Here is a 17,755-nt window from a genome sequence, read left to right on the forward strand (position 1 = left end):
GTTCTGTTGCCTTCAGGATTAAGTAGTCAGTCATTTTGTCATTCTGAAATATAGATTATTTAAGTTTGGTTAGCTATTCGAATCATCTTTTGTAAGAGGCCATTCCCAGCCTTCTCAGCTGCTAGTGCCATCCCCATTCAGATTACCTTCCATCTATTTTGTATGTACCTAGTTATTTACATACATTCTTTTTTTCCACTTTTTTTATTAATTTATTTTGCTTTATCAACAATCACTTCTCTAAGCTTTTGAGTTTTAAATTTTTCTTCCCCTCCCTCCCCAAGATGGCACGCAATCTGCACATATATATATCACACATACATATACATTCCTATTAAACATATTTTCACATTAGTGATGTTGTAAGTAAGAATTAAAACCAATAGGAGGAACCACCAGAAAGAGGAAACAAAACAAAAAGAAGAAAAAAAATAGCAAATAGTATGCTTCGATCTGCATTCAAACTCCATAGTTCTTTGGATGAGGATAGCACTTTTTATCATGAGGCCCAGGCCTTTGGAGATGTCTTAGATCCTTGTATTGCTGAGAAGGGTAAATCTGTCAGTGTTAGTCATTGCATAATGTGGCTGTTTCTGTGTGCAACGTTCTCCTGGTTCTGCTCACTTCACTCAGCATCAGACCATACAAGTCTTTCCAGGATTTACATACATTCTTCCCCATCAGAATGTATCTTTCTTGAAGAGAGGAACTGTTTTTTGCCTTTTAATCTCTAACACTTAGCAGAGTGCCTAGCACAGAATAAGTGCTTAATAAATTCTTGTTGACTGACTGTTATGAAAAAGCCTTATGTAAAAAAAGCTTATGGATTAAAATAAGGGATGCATAAGAGAAGAACTTTTAATAGTTTTTTACTCTTGACTGAATTTTCCTAGAATTTTGTAATTAGTCAACAAGCATTTATTAAGTGCTTGCCATGTACCAGACACCATGCTAAAAGGTGGGGATACATTAAAAGATGATAGAAGCCACAGAAATGGATTGATTGATGCATAGTAAATAAATAAATTGTTCATATCATTGCTATCCTAAAATATTATTTAAGCAACTAATTGTATGTGGTTCCATAACATTGTACAGTTTTATAGAACTGCCTCTAGGAGATTGAAATTTAAGACAGGCAAAGTAACATGGACACACACACCTAGAACACATAGATGACAGAAAAAGAACATTGAAGATAGTTATATATATATGTGTATATTATATATAGGATAACAGTACATATATTTTAGGATTAAAGGTTATTTATATAAGGTTAATTATATAACTGGGGTGAGAGAAGAAGGAAAGTAAGAATGAATTTTCTAACTGTACTTGAAAAAGCAAGAAGAAAAATACCACTATTTTTCAAAGCAGATTCACATCGCATAATGTATTGAGTACAGTGGAAGTGAGAATAGTTAACTGTTTATATTACTGCCTACACCTGAATTTCAAATTCATCACATTTTGATATTTGATACCAATTTACATAGCAACAAATTATTCAATTAAAAGCAACAAATGAAGATAGTTGACAGTAGTGATGCCCTCTTCAGGAAAGTTTAGAGGTAGTTTAAGGAAATGAAATGATAGCCTAGAGAGGTACAATTGGGGAATCCTTAGTGATCCATCCTAGAATACCAAGTCAGAGACCCAAACTAATTTTTCATCTGGTTCCACTACTTTGAAACTTCTCTGACTTCTCCACCACGCCCCAGGACTTTCATGATTGGGCTAAACCTCATCATCCTGTAACCTCATTAACTTTGATAACTCTACTTAATTACTGCCTGTGCCTCACTGATAGGAGGGTAGGGCTGTGAGCTCCAAATCAGACAAATCAGACATATCTTCTTTTGTCATCTGGCAGCACTACTTTGGGACTTTTTAACCATGCACTTGATTCAGGTGCATTTTCCCCATCCCCTGCTTTTCAGCTTCATTTTGTGTTTTATCTTCCCATATTAGATTGTACCCTCCTTGATAGCAGGGACTGTCTTTCTTTTTTGGTATTTGTATCCCAAGTGCTTAGCACAATAGCACAATGCCTGTCATATGCTGTTGTCTTCATGACCCAATTTGTGGTGTTCTTGGCAAAGATAATGGAATGGTTTGCCATTTCCTTCTCCAACTCATTTTATAGATGAGGAAACTGAGGCAAATAAGGTTAAATGCTTTGTCCAGGGTCACACAGTTAGTAAATGTCTGAAGCTAGATTTGAACTCTGAAAGATGTCTTCCTGACTCCAGGCCTAGAACTCTTATCTACTGAGCCACCTACCTGCCTATCATAATAGTAGATGCTTAATAAATATTTATTGACAATTATTGACTCAGAGGTTTTATGAGTAAGAACATTATTGAGTAAGAACCCAAAATTGCAAGTGAAAACAATAAAAGCAAAAGAAAGCAAATCCAAGAAGTGATGACAACATTAATGGAAAACCCTTTTTATTGAAATGTCTTTGTTGCTACAGAAAGTGCAGACTAGTCAATAGTATGTTCAGGAGCCTAGATGAGAGAAAATTCAGTCAAATCAGATGACCTGTCCTAATGAACCTGGAATTACTTTCAGTTGAAAAAATAAACACATTTAGCAGCTCCTTCCTACTCCTCACATACATTCACTTTCAGAATGTTCAAGTAGCATGGTAATTTTCATTTATAAGCAAAAGTTATTTACCTATAGATGGAGTGTATGAAATAAGTCCGAAAATGGAATCAGAAGGCCCTCCATGGGTAATGTCCACATGAATTCAGTCAGGAATATGTTAAGGAAGGAAGGAAAGAAGGAAGGAAAGAAAGCAAGCTGAGTCATGTAGTTTTTTGGGGAAAAGAGTGGTTTAGGATGGCAATTTAGGACCAGGTTTTGCTACCAGGAATTAAAGAAGGTACCCACTCAGTAATCAATGTTGATGATACAGGGAAACAGTAGAATCTACAGTGTATCACTAAAGGCCATAAATATTTAACCACTATTAGATACCTAGCAAAACATGAACTGCTGGCTAGAATTATGCATCAGAAGCTAGCCACAGGTGTCCTTCTAAGTCCTTGGGTGTGGCTTTTTGACTGAGTCTAAGTTTTACAGAACAAATTCTTTTATTAAAGGGATGTATTCTGTGAAGTTTGGATTCATATGGCCTTGAGGGCACAGGAACTCCACCCCTGACCTATACCATGAAAAGACAACTCATGGATTGGTAAAAGAGGCACAAAAAACTTAAGAAAATAACACCTTAAAAAACAAAATCAGCAAAATGGAAGAAATGCAAAAATTCACTGATGAAAATAGCTACTAAAAAGCAGAATTGGCCAAATGGGAAAAGAGGTACAAAAGCTCACCAAAGAAAATAATTTCTTAAAGATTAGAATGGACAAGTAGAAGCTAATGATTCCATGAGACATCAAGAAACAATAAAGCAAAATCAAAATAATGAAAAATTAGAAGAAAATGTAAGATATCTCATTGGAAAAACAGCTGACCTGGAAAATAGATCTAGCAGAGATAATTTAAGAATTATTGGACTACCTGAAAGCTGTAATCAAAGAAGTCTAGACATTATATTTCAAGGAATTATCAAGGAAAACTGCCCTGATATCCTAGAACCAGAGGGTAAAATAAAAATTGAAAGAATCCACTGATCACCACATGATAGAAGTCCCAAAATGAAAACTCCCAGGAATATTATAGCCAAATTTCAGGGTTCCTAAATCACAGAGAAAATATTTAATTCAGCCAGAAAGAAACCATTCAGATATCATAATGCCACAATCAGGATCACCCAAGATTTAGTGGCTACCATGTTAAAAGAGTAGAGGTTTTGGAATATGATATAGATTGACATCTCAAAATGTATACCAAAATAAGGTCAAAATGGATAAATGGTTTAGACATAAAAATAGATATCATAAGAAAATTAGGGGAGCATGGAAAAATGTATGTGTCAGATCTATGGATAAGGGAAGAGTTTATGACCAAACAAGAGATAATAGAGGATTAAAGGAAATAAAATGGATACTTTTATTTTCATGGAATTAAGAAGCTTTTGCACAAACAAAATTAGTGTAGCCAAAATTATCAGGGAAATAGGAAACTGGGAGAAATTTTTCAGGGCAGATTTCTCTGATAAAGGCTTCATTTCTCAAATATACAAGGAACTGAGCCAACTTTATGAAAACAAGAGCCATTCTTCAGTTGATAAAATGGTCAAAGGAATATGAGCAGGCAGTTTTTAGAAGAAATCAAAGCTATCAATAGTGACTTGAAAAAAAGCCCTAAATCATTAATAATTAGAGAAATGCAAATTAGAACAACTCTGAGATACTACTTCACTCTTGTTAGATTAGCTAACATTCAAAAAAATGACAAATGCTGGTAGTGATGAGGAAAAATTGGGATACTAATGCACTGCTGGAGTTGTGAACTAGTCCAGCCATTCTGGAGACCAATTTGGAACTACACCCAAAAGGCTAAAAAACTGTATCTTTTTTGACCCAGTAATATCACTACTAAGTCTGTATCCCATAGAGATCAAAGAAAAGGGGGAAATTATTTGTTCAGAAATACAAAATATTTCTATTTTGTGTAATATGCAATATATTATATATGCATATATAATATTTGTATAATATATTTGTACAAAAAATATTTATAGCAGCTCTTTTTTTGTGGTAACAGAATTGGAAATCAAAGGGATGCCCATCAATTGGGGAATGGCTGAACAAGTTGTGGTATGTGATTGTGATGGAACACTATTATGCTATATGAAATGATGAGCAGGATGCTTTCAGGAAACCTGGGAAGTTTTGTATGAATTCATGTAAAATGCTGTGAGCTGAACTAGGAAAACTGTACATCATAAAGGCAGGATTGTAAGGATGATCAACTGTGAAAGACTTAGCTCCTCCATTCAAGACAACAACCCAAGACAGTTCCACAGGATACATGATGAAAAATGCTCTCCACCTCCAGAGAAAGAACTGATGAACTCTGAATGCAGATGGAAGCATACTTTTTTAACTTGATTTTTCTTGTGTGTGTGTTTTCTTTTGCAACATTGCTAATATGAAGATATGTTTTCCATGACTGCACATGTATTATCTGTATCAAATTGTTTGCATTCTCAAGGAGGATGGAGGGGCAGAAGGGAAGGAGAGAATTTGGAACTCAAAGCTTTTAAATTTTTTTTTAAACATGTAATTGGGAAATATTTAATGAAATACATAAAAATATATTTTGAAAAGAACAATGTTTTTCAAAGGTGTTTCTATACCAAATTTTTATAATCTCCAGCCTATATGGAAGAAAAAGCTTATCAAATATAGAGATCTAGGCGAGGCAATCAAAAGCATGTGAAAACAGATGAGGAGCATGTCAGTCAAATCAGTCAGTTTGTTTTTTAAATTATTTTTAGAGTCAGAAAACCTGAGTTTCAATTCCAGGTCTGCTTATTAATTTTGGCAAATCTAATAGTATTTTTTTTTTGCCTATTTTACCCAGCTGTTAATTCTCTTTTCATTATTTTATTTAATCACCCCCATTTATTTTCCCAATTTTTCCTCTGCCACTCTTACTTGATTTTGAAAATAAATTTTTAGCACTTACAGGAATTCTTTTTGGGGTTTTGTCCAATTCACATTTTTTCTTTGAGGCTTTCTTTGTAGCTGTTTTGACTTTATTGTCTTCTTCTGAGTTTGTGCCTTGATCTTCCTTGTCACTACAGTAGCTTTTTATTGTCAGGTTCTTTTTGTTTTTAAATGTTTGCTCACTTTTCCAGCCTATTTCTTGACTTTGAATTTTATGTTAAAGTTGAACTCTGGTCATCTGGGGAAAAGGGGGGTGCTATTTCAAACTTAAGGCTTTTTGGTGCTGCTTTTTGCACAATTAGTTCTGGTGTGTTTGTAAATTTTCAGTGCTTCCAAAGTAGTGTGATCAGGGAAGAGGTATGGTTACTGCTCTCCTTGTCTGTACACTGGTCCTTAATTAGGAAGGGCCCCTGATCCCTGGCAGCTGCAAGCACTCTTTTTCCTCGGGGCCCCTGCTCCCTTGCAGCCACAGGTGCTATTGCTCCTCAGGGCCTCTGCTTCCTTGTGATCACAAGTGTTACCCTCCACAGTGGAACTACAGCTCAGAAGTGGATATGGGCAGTGGAGTGATCAAATAGTGCTCAGTCCTGTGCCCAGTACTAGCACACTTGTTCCTTATATTCTTTTTTCTGACCAGTTGTTCAATCTCCTTGCTGTCTGTAGGCTGAAAACTCCCCACAGTACTGTGGCTGCTATTGCTACCACCTCCGAGGCCCACAGCTAGTATTGCCAACATGTGTGCTCCAAGCCAACCCCTACCCCAGTGTCACAGACCTCTCTTTTTCACCTCCTAACTTATCTTGGCTTTGAAAAGTGTCACTCCAGAATTTAATTTGGGGCATTATTTTAAAGTTTTGTGTTTTTTTTGTTTTTTTCTTGAGAGAAACATTGACAGAACTGGGCTGTATAGTGCTTCCTCTACTTAGCCATCTTGGCTCTTCCTCCAGTAACATGGTCATGTAAGAATTATGTCAGGAAACCAAAACCTAAAATGAGCTTATGGGCATGATGAATGCTAAGGACAACCAAAAATGGTTTTAGCTATATTAGTTGTAAGAGGAAAAAAAATAACTTGATAAGACTGTTACTTAGGATGTATGGGATGCTAATAACAGTCAGTGGTGAGTAATCTGAACTCTTATTTTGCTTCTTTTTTTTGTCTCAAAAGAAATAATCTTTTGATTTGGGGAATAATATTAATGACATACTTCTCAAATTTGCAGGTGATAGCTTGGCTTTACATACTAGAAAACAGATTCTGGATCCAGAAATACCTCACCATGCTAAAATGTTGGGCCATATAGAATATGATGAAGTTTAATAGGCATAACTGTAAATTCCTACACTTGGATTCAAAAACAGTTTCATAAATATAGCTAAGGAGAGGTCAAGCTACCCAACAGTTACTGTGAAATAAATCTAGGGATCATAGCATACCATAAGCTCAATATGTTCTGCAGTATCACGTGACAACCCCCCAAATTAATGTGATCTTGGACACCATTTAGGGAAACACAGTGTCCTGAATAAGGGAAATCATTCTTCTGCTATAAATGTACACTGGTCATGCCATATTTGGAGTACTGTATTCAGTTCTGGGGACTATGTTTTAGGAAAACATACTTTAGCTAGAAAACATCCACAAAGAGAGGACCAGAATGGTGAGAGGACTAGAGAATATTGCCACATGAGAATCAGTGGGATGAATTGACAGTGCTTCAGACTGGAGTACAGAAGATGTAGAGGGAGAGGACCTGACAGCTGTTCCAGGTATTGAAAGGCTGTTATGTGGAAGAGGAAATAGACTTGTTCTACTTAGCTCTATGGGCAGAACTTGGATATTATAGAGTGTTAGATTTTGATGTGATAGAAAAGGAAACTAGAGAGTAGAATGGGTTGCAGAGCTCGTGTATTGTCCTAGACTGGAGTCCTTCCAGCAGACCCAGTATGAACACAGGGGAGATTCATGGTTTTCTTCAGTCAGGTACAGATTGCCCTAGTTGTCCTTTAAGGTCAATTTTCTGCTTTTAGATTCCATAAGGAAATACTGTTCAGGTCTGTTCTTTTTAATTTGTTTATGAAGTGAAATTTTAAAGTTAATTTGATTTTTGCCATGGCACTTTGCTGTCCTTCTTAACAGTGATTAATTAGCCCTGTATTTTATGGACAAAAGTAGTGAAAGATGTTTGTTTGATAAGAACACGATATGAATACCATTACCATTTGATGACATAAACTGTATTTTGAATGATTGGTTTAGGGATGAAGACATGCAAAGTTTGGCCAGTTTGATGAGTATGAAGCAGGCTGACATTGGCAATTTAGATGACTTTGAAGAGGACAATGAAGATGATGAAGAAAACAGAGTGAACCAAGAGGAAAAGGCTGCAAAAATTACAGGTTGGCCTTGTCATATCTTAGCACAAAGTTTCTTTTCTTTTTTTTTTTTCTTTTTGGCCAGGGTTGGGGGAGGAGGGAAGTGGTGGGATGGTGAGGATCATGGAACTTTTATTCTGGTTTCTCAGAAAACCATTTGACTCAGTAGATAAGTTTTTCGATAGTTTTTCTTTATCATAGCCTTTCCAAAGAGGAAACTTTATGTCGCCTTTATGCATACTGTCGAGGCTTCTGAAGACGCATTGCTTGCTATAGTTTTATAGCTTTGCAATAATTTAAGATAAAATCTGAGTAGGTAAAAATATGAAAACTTACCTGAAACTATTAATTCATTACTTCTTATGGCAATGTGTGGATGGATTTTTACGCAATAACATAATTCCCATTGATTACCAGTCTGCCCTAAGACATGACAGAGAAGGTGACAAAAATAGATAAGTGTCGACCTCTCTTAGTTTATGCTCATTTATTGCAGTTTTGAATTTATTTAATAAAGAACCAGGCAGTTCATCAGTTTACATGTTTGGCATGTTTGGCAGCATCTGAGAGCTCCTATGCAGCTGGCCTCTCAAGCTTCATCAATTAAAAAACTTCTCATAAGACACTAAACAATTAGAACTGTTTTTTTTTAAACATAGTAACTAAATGATTATATCTATATCCACCTCTGTATCTATGTCTACAATATCTACATCACTATATCTATGTATATATAGATCTAGACTTAGAGAGAGAGGTCAAGCTCTGTGTGTGTGTGTGTATGAGAGAGAATAGAAAAATCAGATTTAAAGAAACAGTATTTTGCAACCTTATTACCTTGAGAAAAATCAAGGACTTTTTGTGAGAGCTGATCATGAAAGTATCTCCACGTACTTCTTTTAGCTAGTGAATTGTACAAGAAAGCTGGAGAAATGGCATACCATTTCTTTTCTCAACTTCTTCCATAAATTATTTCCCCACTAGTCTGTCTCACGTTTATTTCCTTTTGCTTTGATCTCCTGTTATACATATTTTGTTTATGACTGTTTAATGCTACATCTATTGCTATATTTTGTTTTAGACTGTTTTTGTTGTGCAGATCTTGTTTCCCTTACTAACTAAGATTTAAATTCGTTGAGGGCAGGAAAACTATCTTTTATTTCTTGGGTATTTCCCATGATGCCTGGTTCATATAGTAGGTTATATGACTAAGTTAGTCCTTTATAAGCTAACATATTGAGTTATAGGTTTTGAGAATTGGAAAGGCCTCAGAGGTCAAGAGGGCACTCAAAGTCTTGTTGACTCTCCTTAGAAAGGATAACATAGATTATTAGTATAATATGTTACCCTTCTAATATTGTTGCTAGTAACAGTACTGTGATCATGTAGAAAGATATATGTAAAAATATTCCTAATGTTTAAAAGAATTCTGACAATGTATTTTATTTACATAAAATTATATTAAGGATTTCTTTATGTCAGTATTTTCTCTAGAAAAACGACTATAACAGAGATAAAGGTCCTTCTGGTATTCTTCATCTTTAAAAAAAATTTATTATTAAAAATTAAACATAAGGTCATAGATCTAGAGCTATGAAGGGACCTTACTAATCAGCTGTGTTAATTCTCTCATTTTATAGGTAAGGAAACTGAGGCCCAGATAAATTAAGTAACTTACCCAAGGTCATATAAGTAGTAAGTAACAGGGCTAAGACCAGAATGCAGACCTGAATATGATATGATTTTAAAAATTAAACCATTGAGAAACAGGTAAAAAGGGTAATTATCTTATGCAAATGAGGTGTGAAAGGAAGAACTGACATAGAAGAATTAGATGGGGGAGGAGGGCTGGTAGTTCTCAACTCTGCCTTCATCGGGAATGGGTTAAAGAGGGATCTAAAAGGGTATAAAAGTCTTTTAAATTCAGAGAGAAATGAAAGGCTAAGGGAATGGGGGGGAGACAATAAGGAAGGGAATTTAGGGTAGGGGGAGAGGATAAGGGAGGGATTTTTAGAGGCAAAGATGAGGGAATTAGGATAAGGGGAGGGTGATAGAAGGATATTTAGATTAACAGGAATGGGAAGATAAGGGAGGGATACTTGGGGGGGTAGGTTAAGTAATAGGAGGGCAAGGTAGTGGATAGAAGTAAAGTAGAGGAGTCAGGAGAGATAGGAAATAAGAGATATACACAAACACAAAATAAAGATCAGGAGTAGAATTTATTAGAAAAAACAGGGGTAGTAATTGTGATCTCAGACAAAGTTAAGGCTAAAATAGATTTAATCATAAGAGAAAAATAGGGAAACTACACTGTATGTCAGCCATATTAATCAATATTAAATGGTTTTAGGCTGTTTAAAATAACTAGACAGTATAAGGTTGGAATGTTGTGGTACAGGAAATGATAAGTTGGTAGACTTAGAAAAATATGGAAAGACTTGAACATAAGAAAGAATGGGTTATCCACCCTCAGAAATAGAGGACAAATAAGTACAGTAGGGTCTTACATAGATTCATATAAATGTATATTTCTATGTATGATTATGATTATATATAAATATATGTAAGTGTATATATGTATGTGTATATGCATGCATATATCTTCGTGTATGTGTGTGTGTGTGTGTGTGTGTGTGTGTGTGTGTGTGTGTGTCCATGTGTCCATGCTCAGTTGTACCTTCTGAGGGGAAGAGAGGGAGGAGGAAAAAAGAACAAAGTGAAGAGTGCACAGCAGAGAGCAAAAGAAAACTTACAAGGAAGCAAAGAAAAGATGGACAGCTCTGAACACATTGTGTAGTATTACACAGGCTTTCTTTTTTTTTCTTTTTTTTTTTTTTAGGCAGTTGGGGTTAAGTGATTTGCCCAGGGTCACACAGCTAGTGAGTGTCAAGTGTTTGGTCTGAGGCCGGATTTGAACTCAGCTCCTTCTGACTTCAGGGCCGGTGCTCTATCCACTGCACCACCGAGCTGCCCTCATAAGCTTTCTTGAAATGGAAATTTATTGCTGTATATTTTGAATCCTCTCGTGTTTGGCTGTGCACATGACAGTGTTTTTTTTTCTCTTCTTAATTTGTATATTAGTTTTAATTTTAGGTTAATAATATGTTTCTTTTTCTTATTGTATATTCAAATTTTTGTATTTAAAATAATTTTTAAAAAAAGAAAACTAATTTTCTAGCAGCCAGTCAGTTAGTAAGCATTAAGTGCCTACTGTGTACTAGGCATTAGGGATACATAGAAATTAATCAGTCCCTGCCATCAAGCATCTTGCATTCTATTGAGGGAAATAGTGTGAATCTGTATAAGTTTATGCAAAATATATACGATAAATTTTCAGGTAAGTAACAGCTAAGGAGTTCAAAAGAGCCTTCTTAAAGGAAGTGGTGGTTGAACTGGGCTTTGAAGGAAACCAGGTATTCTAAGAAGCAGATGTGAGGAGAAAGCTTATTTCAGCTATAGGGTACAGCTTGTGTAAGGCATAGAGAGAAAGATGGAATGTTGTATGTGAAGAATAGACAGAAGGGCAGGTTGGCCATATTGTGGAATTCAGGAAGGGAAATTATAAGTCTGGAAGAGTAGGTTGGAATGAGGTTGTGAAAGTCTTTAAGTACCAAATATAAGAATTTGTATTTGATCCAATAATAATAGGGAGCCTCTGGAGCTTATTGAGTAAGGGAATGACGAGATCTATGATTTAGGAATATCACTTTGGTTATCTGTGTGAATTGGAGAAGGAAGAGACTTGCTTGCAGTCCCTTCTCACAGTGTAGTTCTATGCATAGCTACGTTTATATAGCTAAAAAATGAGGAAGTACTCAATCTTGTCCAGGCTGCACTTTGGAATCTCTCTACCATGACTCAGGAACCTCTTTATTCTATAAGATCACTCTAGTCTTCAATTCACATACTGGAAGCCCCTGTGCCCTCTCCTTCTGATTTTATGGCTTTTCTCAATCCCTCCTTTAAGGAGAACATTCTAGCCAGCAATTTCTCATTTCTGTCTGCAGGATACACTCCAGACTTTTCCACTGTGTTCCTTCTCTAGGTATTTTCATTCCCATTTTAGCTTCCCTTTATGAGTTGTCTTCTCCCATTAGAATGTAAGCTTCTTGAGGTCAAGGATTGTTCTTTCTCCTTGTATTTGTGTTCCCAGCATTTAGCACAGTGCCTGACACATGATACCCACTTAATAAATGTTGACTAACTGACAAATATCAGGCTCTCAGTTTGTGGACCTTTCTCAAGATCTTATGTCTGATTCAGTTCAACAATTCAACAAGCATTTTATTAAACACCCAGAGCCTGGGTACACAAAGAAAAAAACTGAAACACGAGGCTGCATTCTTACCAATAAATCTTAGATCTGCCTTTGACACCCACTAGCTATGATCACTGGCAAGTAACTGAGCCTCTTCTGTAAAATAATACCAGGAGTCCCTATTTTATATGCTTATTTTGAGGCCTAAATGAAATAATACATGTAAAAGTCTGAAAAATGTAAAGCATTATGTGCATGTCACTTAGGAAAGTCTTCTGCAATATATGTGGCAAATCATCATTCATTCTCTTTAACCATTCTCTGTGATGAGAAACTAAGTAGCTTACAGGGCAGTCTTTTCATTTTTGAGCAGTCAAAATTGTTAGAAAGTTCTTCCTTTATTTAGAGAGATTCTATGTCATTTCCTCTGTTCCTCATTCTGCTACATAAACTATCTGACTCTTCTCCCACATGACCATCTGTGGCTCCATAGCCTGAACTTAAGAGACTAAAACTTTATACCATTTTTCTCTTCTACCCTCAAGCTTGGAACTTGGCTGATTGACCACCTCTACTGATTTGTACTTCTCAGTACCTCCTCTATCTGAACTAGTTACCTCAGCGCTCAGGTAAACAGGCAAAAGAAGAGGACTTAGACTTTTGTACCCCACTTCTCCCTCCTGAAAAGAGCATGCCCACCATTCCTTAAAGGTATTTTAATGAATCTTACTGCAAAGGTTTATAAAAGAGCATTTGAAGGAATTATAATAATGAAATAATCCTCATATCCAACAGTAGGTATATCAGTATAACAGAATACTACTGTAAAACTAAGAAACATAGCTAATAAAAAGAAATTTGGAAAGTGATATAAGTGATATGAAAGAAGTGATGTGAAGTAAGAAAGCAAGACCATAAGAACAGTAGTCCAACTGACAAATTATTATATTTCAGTACATCAGTTAATCTATGAGATCTCACCAAAGTGATTACTCCCGCTAATAGTACAGATCAGTATGCATGCATGACGTGTCATCTCATGTTGTGCTAATCAATCATAAAAGTACCTGCTGTGTGCAAAGCACCAGGTTGGTGCTAGGCTTACCATAACAACAACAACAACAACAACAACAACAACAACGAAAAATGGTCCCTGTTTTTCAAGAGCTTACATTCTATCAGGGAAGACAGTGTGTGAACACAGAAATTTGCACAAAACTATACAAAGTGATCGCATAGAAGGGGTGGCAGCAGAAGCTTGAGGAGATCAAGAAAGGCCTAATATAAGATGTATTTGAACTAAAGTTGGACTGAAACTAGGGTTCAAAGAGGTAGAGGAAAAAAGGGAGTTAATTCCAAACATGGGCAATAGCCTGTGCAGAGGCATGGAGGTGGGGGATGGAATGCCATGTCCAGTCAACAGGCATTTATTCAGCACCTTCTTGGTGGTTAGGCATTGAAGATGAAAATGCAATGTGGATGGAAGAGCGAATGAAAGGGAGCAATGTGTAATAAGTCTCGAAAAGTAGATTGGAAACAGTTTGTGAAGGACTTTAATAGTAAAGAGACTTTGATATTTTATGCTAGAGGTAATGGGGAAACCATTAGAGTTTATTGAGCAAGGAAATGACGTTATTAGACTTTATTAGGTATTTTAGGAATATCAGTTTGGCTGTATGTGAAGGATGGATAAGACAGCCTTGAAGCAGAGAGACCAATTAGGAGCCTTTTACTCTGGTCTAGGTGAGAGGAGATGAGGACCTGAACTAGGCTGGTGGCCATGTGACTGTGGAGAAAAGGTCAAATGTAAGAAGTGTTGTGGAGATAGAATCAGTAAGAACTGACAACTGATTGGATGCATAGGGTAAAGGAGAGTGAATGAGAAGTCAGAGATGATTTCATGAAGGCAGTCCAGAATGACTGGAAAGGTAGTGAGGTCCGCAACAGAAATACGGAAATATGGAACATAGTAGAGTTTGGGGAAAAGATACTGGGTTTTGTTTTGTCCCTGTTCAGTTTGAAATGTCCAAAAACCACATGTCTCTTTTTTTCCCCATGAAATCTTTATGAAGTATTTATCAAAGATGTTTGAAATTTTCTGCTAAAAGATTTTAAGTTTTCCTAGGTGTCAAATAGTGCTTAAGATGTCTTACTTTTCTCTCACTACATGATTCACCCAACTCTCTTTTAGGTCATGTATTTCCTTGATGAATATGCTTTATACCACTTCTTCACCACCCCACTCTCTCAAATTCTCATTATTTATAAAAATTTATTTTAAAAAATTATTTATTTTTAATTCATGTTTGTACTATCATTTGCTTTTACCTTGCATTCATTTCCTAATATGTCTCTTTCCCTCCATAAGGAATTGACTCATAACAAAAGATTTTAAAAAATAACAAACAAATCAACAAAATTAACCAACACATCATGTAGGTCTGACATTTTACCAAGTGTCCCATACCCAAAGTCCCTCACCTTTACAAAGAGAGAGGGAGAATGCGTATTGTCATATCTGTTGTTCAGTGTTAAGCCTAATCATTATTGCACAGTATTGATATTCAGAGTTTTTTGTTATTTTTATTCTTTCCATTTGCATCATTGTATTCATTGTATAGTTATCCATTCCACATCATGACTTTCCCCATCATGGTTTTGACATATTGTGGATCGGCATAAGAAATTAAATAGGAATTTTGAGGGAGTTTTGCGGAAGCCTCAGATGACATACAAAGGGCAGCAGACAACACAGAAAAAGTTTTGAAACTCAGAAATGCATAAAATATATGTATAGTATTGTATAATATTGACATTTTATCATTTAATAACACAATAATTCAGTCTTCTTCTGTGGTACCAAAGAAGGGCCAAAAAATTTTATGTGGATTTTCCAGATCATGGGGGTGCCACACCCCTAACCCCTGTGATGTAGAAGGGATAACTATGCATTGTTTTTCTGTATTCTGTTTAGTTTACTTTGCATCAGTTCATAAAAGGCTTCCTGTAGTTAAAATACAGTTGGAAATGAAAAACTTTCCTAGCACATTAAGAAGAAAATGTGTTAACTTTTCCTTAATAAAATTGTATAAGAAATAAATAGTTATTGAAATATATTTTTTGTCTGACCCATCTTAAGACCTATTTTTGCCTCTGACCCATCTCTTTGAGCCAGCTAGGAATCTCAGAGCAATCCCTAATCATAGGTAGGTATATTTGGCTTGTTTTCCCTTAAGTAAAATATTACTCTTTCTTCTCTTGGTAGTTAATATCTCAGCCTAACTTGGGTAGGCCTATTCAATATGGTTCTAACTAGTCTCATTTATCGCAAAGCTATGTTTTATTGGTTGTTTTTCAGTTAGCTATGAGAATTGGCTTTCTCTTCCAGTTTAAAAGCTCACCCCTTCTTCCGTGCCAGCTCTCTCTTCCCTCAAACTTCCTGCCAATTTCTGGTTTCCAGGCTAAGAGTGCATGATTCTGTCCTATGTTTCTTCTGTTATGCCTTTGCTTAAATAAGACTGACATTGGAAGTGTGATTTCATACCTTCCTCCCCATCAAGAACTTCCTGTACTTTGTGTGGATACCTAATTTAGTTTAGCTCATTGTAGCTTACGATTCCTAAGCTCAAGAGATGCTCTAGCCTCAGTGTTCCCCAGGAACAGAGATTTTAGGAATAAACTACCATGCCCAGGAGATGTAGAACTCTCTACTTTTTCATTGGATACTAGAGCATTAGAATATTATCTAGAGCCCTAAAGATTCCCAAACTTATTTGGCCTGTTGCCTCCTTTAAAAAAATAACTCAGAAATCTACTGTCTTTAACCATTTAATGTGTTTTTTTTTAATTTGCATCATTTTGAACTACTACTGCCCCCCTCCCTTGGTCATTCCAGCACCCCCCAGGGGGTGGTATCACCCACTTCGGGAACCTATTCTAGACTATGTCACAGAATACTTTATTTTTTAATACTGGTTTATGAAATCTCTTTTCATATACATATCTTTCCATTGTAATAAAATATTTGATAAAGCTGTATCTTGTTATTCACTTGCATACACAAATCATAAGTTAATCTTCAGTTATTTTAAATAATTGTGTATGACTCTGAGCAAATTGCTTAACCTGTTTGCCGTAGTTTCCTCATTTATAAAATAGGGATACTAAGAGCACTTATCTCACAGGGTTGTTGTGAGGATCAAATGAAATAATAATTGTAAAGCCCTTAGCTCAGTGCCTGCCACAGAGTGAATGCTATGTGAGTGTTAGCTATTAGTATTATTGAAATATTTATTTACTAGTGGGTTTTTTTCCATCTTAATAGTCATATGGTTGAATAATTTTCTCAGTACCTAAGTTACTCCTAAGTTACTCCTAATTTGTAATTTAAGCAACTCTGGAACCTGATGTCCTATCGTAATTGATATTCCTTTAAAAGGTGCTTAATTTGTAACCAGAAAAGCTAGTCTTTTAAGCTTGTAGGACAACCTTGTAAGTAACCTTAAAAACTCAGGAGGTGTACATTCTATTTGGTCCCTCAAATTTATTCTATCCACATTTAGAGGGATTCTGCCCACCTGTCCCCTTTAAAAAAAAATGCCAGGTCAGTAAGCTTAGAGGTTACATCCTTTAAGCAATACATTGTTTTCTTAACAGAAATTTCCTTGAAAAATTAAGGAAAACAGGAATATAAACTATAAGCTGCTTTTCTGATTTTTTTAGTTCAGTCTTGATTTTTCAAAATATCCTGGGATATCAGTCTATGCTAATTTACATAATTGATTTAGAAATTATCTTAGAAAATTTAGTTTTAATTCAGAATAATATTTTATGCTGTGTGAAGGTTTATATAAAATTTAAATTTTATTCACAAACACAAAAAGTAGTGACTAATTCAGTTTTAACGTCTTCGATGTTTGTCTTTGTTTGATGTTGTGCTCATTTGCATAGTCTTTATGTTCCCCTAGTGGTTTAATCATACTGTGCCTCTTCTTTTTCAAATTCTGGAACAGCATAATATTCTAATGCATAAGTATATGATAGATCATAGACATAACACTTTAAATGGATTCTCTTGATTAACAAAATGTCTTTTCTCTTTTTCTCTCTCTCTCTCTCTCTTTTTTTTTAAATAACAGCATGCTTCTACTGCTTTTCAATTAAATGACCTTACCTTACATTTGTCTTGACTGGCTTCTGTTTACAGAAATTGTAAACCAGTTGAATGCTCTGAGCAGCTTAGATGAAGATCAAGATGACTGCATAAAGCAAGCAAATATGCCTTCAGCTAAATCAGCCAATTCTTCTGAAGGTCTATGAGCTTACCCCCTTTCTTTCTGTTTCTGATTGCTTGTATTTATTGTGATCTGCTGCTTCTTGACTTATGCCTGTGTTCTGCTGTCAGTGTTGTCTTTGTGCTTTTTCCTTGAATGTTCTGTTTGGTAATTTGTAATGCACCAACAGGAAATAGCATAATAATCCATCACCTTCGTGATAGCCTCATCATGAGATCCTAGTAGATAATGTTTTT

At 35.6% G+C, this 17,755-nt stretch overlaps 1 protein-coding gene across 12 annotated transcripts in view; it reads left to right on the plus strand.

Annotated features, from left to right (window-relative positions):
• EHBP1 (EH domain binding protein 1) overlaps positions 1-17,755 on the plus strand; it is a 384,193-nt gene that overhangs the window by 159,028 nt on the left and 207,410 nt on the right. For 9 of the 12 annotated variants that reach the window (XM_020985470.2, XM_078149539.1, XM_020985475.2 and 6 more), the window contains exons 7-8: positions 7,852-7,991; positions 17,432-17,536. In XM_020985470.2, coding sequence (XP_020841129.1) covers positions 7,852-7,991; positions 17,432-17,536 — 245 coding nt within the window. The remainder of the gene's footprint in view (positions 1-7,851; positions 7,992-17,431; positions 17,537-17,755) is intronic. The other 3 variants (XM_020985474.2, XM_078149541.1, XM_020985479.2) reach the window with 1 other exon arrangement.

The sequence above is a fragment of the Phascolarctos cinereus genome, unplaced genomic scaffold (assembly GCF_003287225.1).
Source record: "Phascolarctos cinereus isolate Bilbo 61053 unplaced genomic scaffold, phaCin_HiC Scaffold_2;HRSCAF=192, whole genome shotgun sequence".
Classification (NCBI taxonomy): domain Eukaryota; kingdom Metazoa; phylum Chordata; class Mammalia; order Diprotodontia; family Phascolarctidae; genus Phascolarctos; species Phascolarctos cinereus.